Source organism: Vidua macroura, chromosome 27 (genome assembly GCF_024509145.1).
Source record: "Vidua macroura isolate BioBank_ID:100142 chromosome 27, ASM2450914v1, whole genome shotgun sequence".
Taxonomy (NCBI): domain Eukaryota; kingdom Metazoa; phylum Chordata; class Aves; order Passeriformes; family Viduidae; genus Vidua; species Vidua macroura.
This window is the reverse complement of record NC_071597.1, coordinates 2,375,951-2,386,229: the sequence shown is the minus strand read 5'-3', so window position 1 is coordinate 2,386,229 and position 10,279 is coordinate 2,375,951. Positions and strand designations below refer to the sequence as shown.

The 10,279-nt window shown below is 62.9% G+C and overlaps 1 protein-coding gene across 2 annotated transcripts; it reads right to left on the bottom strand.

The window, feature by feature from the left end:
• Positions 1-111: 111 nt before the first annotated feature.
• Positions 112-8,378, bottom strand: UBE2Z (ubiquitin conjugating enzyme E2 Z). 2 transcript variants are annotated; one of them, XR_008440724.1, is made up of 8 exons: positions 8,035-8,378; positions 6,794-6,866; positions 5,662-5,849; positions 4,879-4,990; positions 4,011-4,123; positions 3,109-3,199; positions 1,629-1,983; positions 112-1,302 (listed from the first exon to the last, which is right to left on the bottom strand). XR_008440724.1 is itself a non-coding variant. In XM_053999800.1 (7 exons), the coding sequence occupies exons 1-7, from the start codon at positions 8,361-8,363 to the stop codon at positions 1,813-1,815; spliced, it is 1,077 nt and encodes a 358-aa protein (XP_053855775.1). In that variant the 5' UTR covers positions 8,364-8,378; the 3' UTR covers positions 1,443-1,812. The 2 variants fall into 2 exon arrangements, 1 of the variants encoding a protein (XP_053855775.1); XM_053999800.1 differs by lacking the exon at positions 112-1,302 and having other exon boundaries at positions 1,443-1,983.
• Positions 8,379-10,279: the final 1,901 nt, after the last annotated feature.

The following is a 10,279-nucleotide window of genomic DNA, read 5'->3' as shown; positions in this document are numbered from 1 at the left end:
CAAAAAAGAAACCCCGAAGAAAAACCAAAAAAAGGAAAAAAAATCCCGAAAAAAGCCCAAAACAAGAAAAGAATGGGAACTCTTCTGTACAACAGAAAACCACCAGAGGTGTCCGAGTGACTCGTGTGCATTTATTGTTTCCAGCTCCATTTCAGTCTCTAAAAATCCCTTTGCTAAAACGTCATTGTCACTGGGGACACCCCGAGGGGGACACGGGGACAGCCCCGGGACAAGGCAATTCCCATCCCTGGAAAAGCTGGAAAAGCTCCCCAGCCCCGCCCCGAGGCTGCTCTGGGGTGACAAAAGGTGACAAAGGTGACAGCGAGGAGGTGGCACCCACCCCCTTCACCCTGCGGGTGTGGCAGCTCGGCCTCCCCTCAAGGGTTAAATCCAAACCAGCCCCGGGGGATTTGGGAAAAGAAAGGGGAAACGATTCCCGAGTTTTTTCGGGAAAATTCCCCATTTCCCACCGCGGAAATTCCCCGTTTCCCCCCCTTGCTGCTGCTGCGATCCCATTTGGGCTCCTCCTGCCCCTCGGGATGAGCAGCCCGGGCTGGGAAGTTCTCCCAGCACCAGCAGGATCCGAACTGGGGCCGAACTGGTGGGGAGGGAACTGGGGGAGGGCGAAACGTTGCGACTTCGTGTCCGTACAAATCATCGGGGCGGGGGGAAAAAAAAAACAAAACAACGAAGCGTTGAGAGCTCCTGATGGCCCAAACTCCGCTGCGTTGTCACCTCCACCCGCGGCCGGGCGGGGTGGCACTGCCACCGCCGCCTCTCCGTGGCACTGGCAGCACGGAGCCGGCTCTCAGCGGTGCCAGGGCTCCCCCCAAAAAAAAAAAGCGGAATTTTACAAGGTTTTGGCAAAGGAGTTTGTCCCAGAGTCCGGCCGGGATTGTCCCTCCTCCTTCCGGCGTCTCCGTGGGGGTGGGTGGCAGCAGGGAGGGAGGGAGGGGACAGGAGGGGACACTCAAGGTGACACTGAGCCAAGGTGAGAAGCAGAGAATTCCAGGTGAGGTAAAAAACCAGCTCCACCAGGAGAAAACCCCTCCTAAAAAAGGCTAAATTCAAACGGAGGCTGACGGGAATAAACGCAAACGGATCTCGGAGTGCTCCCCTCCTCTCTGACCGACGCATTTCTCCTCATCCTCCCCTTCCCCAAACCTCCACGGTGAATAAATCCATGGATTCCTGCAGTTCCCACTTTCCACATGAAGTCTCCAAAGTGCCCCAGGGCTCGAGTAAAGCTTTGGGGAAGGAGCCCCAATTCCAGCAGTGAGAATTCCTTTATCTTTGGTCTGCCTAGAAGAAAGACACCAGGGAGGCCCCAGCTCTCCCAAATTCCACCTGGACACACCCTGGGTTATCCAAGCACTCCCACAGCTCCAGGGAAGGGCTCCCTCCCTGCCCAGGAGCAGAAAAGCTCTCAAGGATTTGCAGTCTAGAGCTCATTCTTTAATCGAACGGAGGAAAAAAAAAAAAAAAAACAAAAAAACCTGGAAAAAACGAAACAAAACAAAAAAAAAAACCAAAAAAACAAACAAACAAACAAAAAAAACAACCCCAACCAGTGTAGGTGTTCTCCAAAAAACCCCAAAAACAACCTGATGCCACATGCCAGGAAGTACCTTTGTCCAAGAGGAGCCTGTCCCGAGCTGGGCTTTGTCTCTTTTTTGGGGAATTCTCCTCGGGGAATCCTCGGGGAACTCTCCTGGCGGTCGGTCGGTGGGAGGGAGGGAGGGAGGGAAGGAGCCCGCGGCTCTCCCCGCCCCGGCCTGGCTGTGCTGCAGTCCCGGGCCGGGCCGGGCCCTCCTAGGCCTTGGGGCAGCCCTGGGGCTCGGGCTCGGGCTCCGAGGAGCTGCTCTCCGAGTCCATCTCGGCGCTGTCCTGCTGGTGCCGCTCCTGCAGCCGCGCCCGCAGCGCCTGCAGCCGCCCCAGCAGCGCCTGGTAGTCAAAGTGGCCGCGCTTCTCCCCGAAAGGGTCCTGGGAGAGGGGAGAGCCGCGGGGCTGAGGGCTGGGGACAGCTGGGGGGTGAAACTCCAGGGGGAAATCCCAGCCTGGAGGGGAGAGGGTGATGGAATCCCACTGGGAAGGATCCTGAATTCCCCCTGGAGAGGATCCTGAAATACTCCTAGAGGATCCTGAAATTCCACTGGGAAGGATCCTGAATTCCCCCTGGAGAGGATCCTGAATTCCCCCTGGAGAGGATCCTGAAATTCCACTGGGAAGGATCCTGAATTCCTCCTGGAGAGGATCCTGAAATTCCACTGGGAAGGATCCTGAATTCCCCCTGGAGAGGATCCTGAAATTAAACTGGGAAGGATCCTGAATTCCCCTGGAGAGGATCCTGAAATTCCACTGGGAAGGATCCTGAAATTCCACTGGGAAGGATCCTGAAATTAAACTGGGAAGGATCCTGAAATTCCACTGGGAAGGATCCTGAAACTCCCCCTGGAGAGGATCCTGAATTCCCCCTGGAGAGGATCCTGAAATTCCACTGGGAAGGATCCTGAATTCACCTGGAGAGGATCCTGAATTCCCCCTGGAGAGGATCCTGAAATTAAACTGGGAAGGATCCTGAACTCCCCCTGGAGAGGATCCTGAACTCCCCCTGGAGAGGATCCTGAGTTCCGCCTGGAGAGGATCCTGAACTCCCCCTGGAGAGGATCCTGAATTCCCCCTGGAGAGGATCCTTGGAGAGGATCTTCCCCTTGGAGAGGATCCTGAAATTCCTCTGGGAAGGATCCCGGAACTCCCCCTGGAGATGATCCTTCCCTTGGAGAGCAACCTGGAATTCCCCTGGGAAGGATCCTTGAATCCCCCCTGGACAAGATCCTTCAATCCCCTCAATCTCCTTAAATTCCTCCTGGGGAGGATCCTGAAATTCCCTCTGTCTCCTCAAATCCCCCCTGGAGAACAACGACCCCATCCTTGAATTCCCCCTGGTGCTGCACATCTGTCCAGCCCCAGCTGTGCCCCACAGCTGTCCCCAGCCCCAGCTGTGCCCCAGAGCTGTCCCCAGCCCCAGCTGTGCCCCAGCTGTGCCCCACAGCTGTCCCCAGCCCCAGCTGTGCCCCAGCTGTGCCCCACAGCTGTCCCCAGCCCCACCTGCATGCTCTGGCCCTGCAGGTGCAGCCGCTCCTTGCACACGCCCTCGTAGAAGTCCAGGTACTCCATGAAGGATTTCTCCATGACGCCCCTGGGGACAAGAGGGGACACCCGGTCACCGCGGCCCTGGGGACACCGGCGTGGCACCCGGTCCTGCTGGCACGGCCTGGCCGTCCCCTGGGGCTGCGGGGAGGGGACAGAGGGGACAGAGCCTTGGGGACACGGCCCAGGGAGGGGACAGAGGGGACAGAGCCTTGGGGACACGGCCCAGGGAGGGGACACGGCCCAGGGGACACGGCCACAGCAGCTGCACCCCCCTCCCTCCTCCCAGGAATTTTCTGGGAATGTTTTCCCCCCCGGAGCTCCTCCTGCACATTCCCACATTCCCTGCGCAGGGCCCGCTCCCGGGAATTCGGGAATGACGGCTGGGAATGGATCCTGCTGCCCCCCAGCCCCCTGGTGTCCCCATCCCCGGTGTCCCTGGTGTCCCCATCCCTGGTGTCCCCCTCCACAGTGTGGCCAGTGTCCCCGGTGTCCCCCTCCACAATGTGGCCAGTGTCCCCGGTGTCCCCATCCGCAGTGTGGCCAGTGTCCCCGGTGTCCCCATCCGCAGTGTGGCCAGTGTCGCCGGTGTCCTCCTCCGCAGTGTCCCCAGTGTCCCCATCCCCGGTGTCCCCAGTGTCCCCGGTGTCCCCCTCCCCGGTATCCCCGGTGTCCCCCTCCGCGGTGTCCCTGGTGTCCCCCTCCGCAGTGTGGCTGGTGTCCCCATCCCCGGTGTCCCCATCCGTGGTGTGGCCGGTGTCCCCAGTGTCTGAATCCCCAGTGTCCCCGGTGTCCCCAGCCCCGGTGTCCCCGGTGTGGCCGGTGTCCCGCTCCGCGGTGTCCCCGGTGTCGGGCCGTACCGGAGGGGCTCAGGGCAGGGGCACTTTCCCTCCAGCATGTCGCACACGGCCACGCGGATGGTCTCGTGCCGGATGCACTCGTTGTAGTTCTTGCTGTCCCCGGGGTGCCGCTCCTGGGGACGGCGGCGCGTCAGGGCAGGGCCCGGCCTGGCTGGGCCCGACCGGTCCTGAGCCCGGCCTGGCCAGTGCAGGGCCCGGCCTGGCCAGTCATTGACCAGTCCTGAGCCCATCCTGACCAGTGCAGGGCCCGGCCTGGCCAGTCCTGACCAGTCCTTGACCAGTCCTGAGCCTGGCCTGACCAGTCCTGAGCCCATCCTGACCACTGCAGGGCCCGGTCTGACCAGTCCTGACCAGTCCTTGACCAGTCCTGACCAGTGCAGGGCCCGGCCTGGCTGGGCCTGGCCAGTGCAGGGCCTGTCCTGACCAGTCCTGAGCCCATCCTGACCAGTGCAGGGCCCGGCCTGGCCAGTCCTGACCAGTCCTAAGCCCGGCCTGGCCAGTGCAGGGCCTGTCCTGACCAGTCCTGAGCCCATCCTGACCAGTGCAGGGCCCGGCCTGGCCAGTCCTGACCAGTGCACAGCTGGGATCCCAATTAATTCCAGGCTGGAATCCCAGTTAGTCCCAGGCTGGGATCCCAGTTAATTCCAGGCTGGGATCCCAATTAGGCCCAGCCTGGAGCCGCAGTTAGGCCCAGCCTGGAGCCGCAGTTAGGCCCAGCCTGGAGCCCCAGTTAGGCCCAGCCTGGAGCCGCAGTTAGGCCCAGCCTGGAGCCCCAGTTAGGCCCAGCCTGGAGCCGCAGTTAGGCCCAGCCTGGAGCCGCAGTTAGGCCCAGCCTGGAGCCCCAGTTAGGCCCAGGCGGGGCTCTCACCTGCTCGAAGCCGGGCTCGTTGTGGTACGGGTTCTCGGTCATCAGGGACTGGATGGAGATCAGCACCGAGGAGATGCTCTGGGCCGGGCTCCAGGCCGGGCCTGTCCATGTGCTGGGGCATGGAAACAGCAATTAACAACTCATTAATTAATCAATTAACCGCCAGCACCGCCCCCCGCCCACAGCAGAGCCCAGAAACCTGGGGGAACACAGCTGGGCCTGACCTGGGGGATCTCAGCTGGGCCTAAACCTCCCCTGGCACAGCCTAAACTGTCCTGTCCTTCTGTCCGTGCTCACCTGGGAGCAGAGCCCGGGCTCAGCTGGCCCAGCCTTACCCCAGGCCCGGCTTACCCCAGGCTGCTGAGGCAGACCCTGGGCCTGGCTTACCCCAGGATGCTGAGGCAGACCCTAGGCCCGGCTCTGAGGCAGACCTTAGGCCCGGCTTACCCTAGGCCTGGCTTACCCCAGGCTGCTGAGGCAGACCCTGGGCCTGGCTTACCCCAGGATGTTGAGGCAGACCCTGGGCCTGGCTTACCCCAGGATGCTGAGGCAGACCCTGGGCCTGGCTTACCCTAGGCCTGGCTTACCCCAGGCTGCTGAGGCAGACCCTGGGCCTGGCTTACCCCAGGATGCTGAGGCAGACCCTGGGCCTGGCTTACCCCAGGCTGCTGAGGCAGACCCTGGGCCTGGCTTACCCCAGGATGCTGAGGCAGACCCTGGGCCTGGCTTACCCTGGGCCTGGCTTATCCCAGGATGTTGAGGCAGACCCTAGGCCTGGCTTACCCCAGGATGCTGAGGCAGACCTTGCCGTTGCGGTAGAAGTTGGGGTTGAAGCGCACGGTGTTGTTGCCCGTGGTCATGAGCTTGACGCGGGGCGGGTGGATGGGGTAGTCCGGGGGGCAGCGGAACAGGAACAGGAAGAAGCCGCCCTCGTAGGGGGTGTCGAACGGGCCCGTGATCAGCGCGTGGATCTGCGGGGACACCGGAGCCCGGCGGCGTTCCCGAATCCCGCGGGGCTCCCGAATCCCACGGGGCTCCCAAACCCTGTGGGGCTCCCGAATCCCGCAGGGCTCCCGAATCCTGCGGGGCTCCCAAATCCTGCAGAGCTCCCGAATCCCGTGGGGTTCCTGAATCCCACGGTGTTCCCAAATCCCGTGGCGTTCCCGAATCCCGCGGGGCTCCCAAACCCTGTGGGACTCCCAAACCCTGTGGGACTCCCAAACCCTGCGGCGCTCCCGAATCCCACGGGGTTCCCAAATCCTGCGGCATTCCCGAACCCTCAGGAGTTCCCCAATCTTCCGGCGTTCCCAAACCCTCTGGCGTTCCCAAATCCTTCGGCATTCCCAAATCCTCCATGGCTCTGGCATTCCCAAACCCTCCGGCATTCCCAAATCCTCTGGCGTTCCCAGAAACTCCAGCATTCCCAAACCCTCCATGGCTCCCGGCATTCCCAAACTCTCTGGCATTCCCAAACCCTTCAGTATTCCCAAACCCTTTGGCATTCTCAAATCCTCTGGCGTTCCCAAACCCTCCGGCATTCCCAAACCCTCCAGCATTCCCAAATCCTCCATGGCTCCAGCATTCCCAAACCCTCCAGCATTCCCAAACCCTTCGGCATTCCCAAATTCTCCGGCGTTCCCAAACCCTTTGGCGTTCCCAGTCTCTCTGGCATTCCCAAACCCTCTGGCATTCCCAAATCCTCCGGCGTTCCCAGTCCCTCCGGCATTCCCAGACCCTCCGGCATTCCCAAATCCTCCATGGCTCCAGCGTTCCCAAACCCTCCGGCGTTCCCAGTCCCTCTCCGCGCGGGATCCCGCCCCCGTCCCGCGGAGCCGTGCCGTTCGGGGACAATTCCAGGCGGGAACGGCCGCAGGCCGCGGCCCTGGGGAGCGGGAGGGAGCCCCGGCGCCCTCACCTTGGTCATGTCGTGGGGGTCGGGCACCACGAACATTCCCGGCGGCGGCTCCTTGTAAATGGACATGATATCCCTGGAAAAGGGAGCGGGAATCAGCCGGGACCGCCCGGCCCGGCACAGCGGCTGGGACCGGGGCTGGGAACTGGGAACTGGGATTGGGAACCGGGATTGGGAACTGGGGTTGGAACTGGGATTGGAACCAGGGCTGGAACCGGGATTGGGAACCGGGGCTTGGAACCGGGATTGGGAACTGGGATTGGGAACCGGGATTGGAACCGGGATTGGGAACTGGGATTGGAACTGGGATTGGGAACCAGGGCTGGGAACCAGGGCTGGAACCGGGATTGGGAACCGGGGCTGGAACCGGGGCTTGGAACCGGGATTGGGAACTGGGATTGGGAACCGGGGCTGAAATGGGGATTGGGAACCGGGGTTTGGAACCGGGACTGGGAGGCCTGGGCCTGGCTCGGGGTGAGCTCCGGGAGCGGAGCCCCAAAAGCAGCCCAGGCATTCCAGAGCACTCCTGGAATCCTCGGGAATCCTGGCAGGAATCCCCCCTGGAATCCTCGGGAATCCTGGCTGGAATCTCCCCTGGAATCCCTCCAGGAACTCCCCCCTGGAATTTCCCCACCTCCAGCACCAGGAATTGCAATAAAAATGAAAATCCAACAAAATTCCCGGTGTGAATTCCCAGGGGAATTCCAGGGGATCCCAGGCTCGGAATTCCAGGGAATCCCAGGCTGGGCTGGGAAGAACCTGGGACAGAGCAAAGTGTCCCTGCCCCGGGACACCGGGAAGGACCGGGAGCTGTCTCGTGTTTGTCCCGGGACACCGGGAAGGACCGGGACCTGTCCCGTGTTTGTCCCGGGACACCGGGAAGGACCGGGAGCTGTCCCGTGTTTGTCCCGGGACACCGGGAATGACCGGGAGCAGTCCCGTGTTTGTCCCGGGACACCGGGAATGACCGGGAGCTGTCCCGTGTTTGTCCCGGGACACCGGGAATGACCGGGAGCTGTCCCGTGTTTGTCCCGGGACACCGGCAGGCCCCGGCGCCGTCCCAGGCCCGTGCCCGGTGCCCGGCTGCCGAGGCCCGGTGCGGCGCAGGGCCCGTTAGCGGCGGCGGGGCCGAGCCGAACGCCCGCGCCGCGCTCCGTGCCCGGGCCCCGCGCTGCCGCTGCCGGTGCCGGTGCCGCCGGTGCCGCTGCCGGTGCTGCCGGTGCCGCCGGTGCCGCCCCGCTCACCGTTTGATCCGCAGCAGGCAGGCCGGGCTGGGCCGCTCGCTGTCCCAGTCGCCGCTGACCGTGGGGTCCCAGAAGGCGGAGTGCGTGAGGAGCGCGGCCCCCGCCGCCGCCGCCGCCGCCATCGGGGCGCCGCCGCTGCCGGGGGCCACGCCGGTGCCGGGCGCCGCGGCCGCGCCGAAGCCCGCCGCCGCCCAGAGCTCGGCGGGGATGAAGACGCCGGGGGTCCCCGCGGCGCCGGCGGCGCTGGGGGAGGCGCTGCCGCCGCCGCCCGCCGCCAGCACCGCGGCCGGGGCCGGGGCCGCGTCCTCGGCCGCCGGGCTCTCCGCCATTGCGGCCTCGGCCCGCGCCGCTTCCGGGACTCCGCACCACCGAGACGCGCGGCCAGAGCGGCCCCGCGCCGCCCACGCCGCCCGCCCCCCCGGCACCATAGAGCGGCGGGCGGAGCGGCTCTTCCGCAGGGGAGCGGGGGAGGGTGAGGCGGCGACAGCGCCCCCCGGCGTGGGGGAGGACCGGCGGGCGGGAGCGGGAATTCGGGGTTTTTTGGGAAGGAAAGAGGGAATTTGGGGAACGGCGCGGCCGTGGGAGCGAAAAGGGTGGGAAAAACCTCCGGGAGCGGCACGCGCCGGGGAACGGGCACGGCCCCGGGGCTGCCAGAGCCACAGGAGCGTTTGGACAACGCGCCGAGGGATGCGCAGGGCGCGGTTCTGGGGTGTCCGGCAGGGCCGGGGGGCGGACGGGATCATCCCACTCGGGATATTCCCCGGGATGGGATCATCCCACTCGGGATATTCCCCGGGATGGGATCATCCCGCCAGATCCTTTCCACTCGGGATATTCCCTGGAACGGGATCATCCCACTCGGGATATTCCCTGGAACGGGATCATCCTGCCGGATCCTTTCCCACTCGGGACACTCGCTGGTTCCAAGATCACCGCCCCCAACCGCTGCTCACCATGTCCCCAAGTGTCCCCAAGTGTCCTCAGGTGTCCCCAAGTGTCACCTGCCCGGGTGACACCGGGAATTCTGTATCCAGGGAATTCTGTATCCAGGGAATTCTGCGTCCCATTCCCAGGACACCGGGAATTCTGCATCCCATTTCCCAGGAATTCTGCATCCCATTTCCTGGTACACCAGGACTTCTGTATCCAGGGAATTCTGTATCCCATTTCCCAGGAATTCTGCATCCCATTTCCTGGTACACCGGGAATTCTGTATCCCGGGAATCCCGTATCCCATTTCCCAGGGCACCGGGAATTCTGTATCCCGGGAATCCCGTATCCCGTTCCTGGAGGATAACTGTAACCCAGCCCAGGTCACAGCGCTGTTCTGGAACATTCCCCCAGGGCTGTCCCTGCGTAGGGTCGCACATTCCCGCCTGGAATCCAGGGAATTTCGGGAATTCCCCTCTCCCCAGTCCCTTCGGTTTCCACAGCCAGCTTTCTCCAAACCTTGGGGCTTTTGGAGCCGAGTTCTCCTCAGCCCCTCCAGGAATTCCACCCATCCCCGTTCCCAGGAATGGCCCCAGACAGAGCCACCAGTCCCCGTGTCCCATTCCCATTCCTGTGTCCCATTCCCCATGTCCCAATCCCTGTGTCCCGTGTCCCATTCCCATTCCCTGTGTCCCGTTCCGTGTCCCATTCCCATTCCCACGAATGTCCCCAAACAGAGCCACCCATCCCTGTGTCCCATTCCCAGGAATGTCCCCAAATAGAGCCACCATTCCCCGTGTCCCATTCCCATTCCCGTGTCCCATTCCCATGTCCCATTCCCAATTCCCATGTCCCATTCCATGTTCCATTCCCAGGAATGTCCCCAAATAGAGCCACCATTTCCCATGTCCCATTCCGTGTCCCATTCCCAGGAATGTCCCCAAACAGAGCCACCATTTCCCATGTCCCATTCCGTGTCCCATTCCCAGGAATGTCCCCAAATAGAGCCACCATTTCCCATGTCCCATTCCGTGTCCCATTCCCAGGAATGTCCCCAAACAGAGCCACCATTTCCCATGTCCCATTCCCAGGAATATGTTCCCATTCCCATTCCCATGTCCCATTCCCAGGAATGTGCTCCCATTCCCGGGAAGCTCGCAGCCGCTGGGCACCAGGAGTGGCTGCGTTAATTAATTTAATTACTTCAAGCGGGTAACGAGCCAAGCTCCCTCGGGGCTGCCTTTCCTTAAAGGCGCGGCTGCCTCTCCCAAAATCCCGGGATTTGGGTGGGATTTGGGAATTTCTCCTCCCTGAC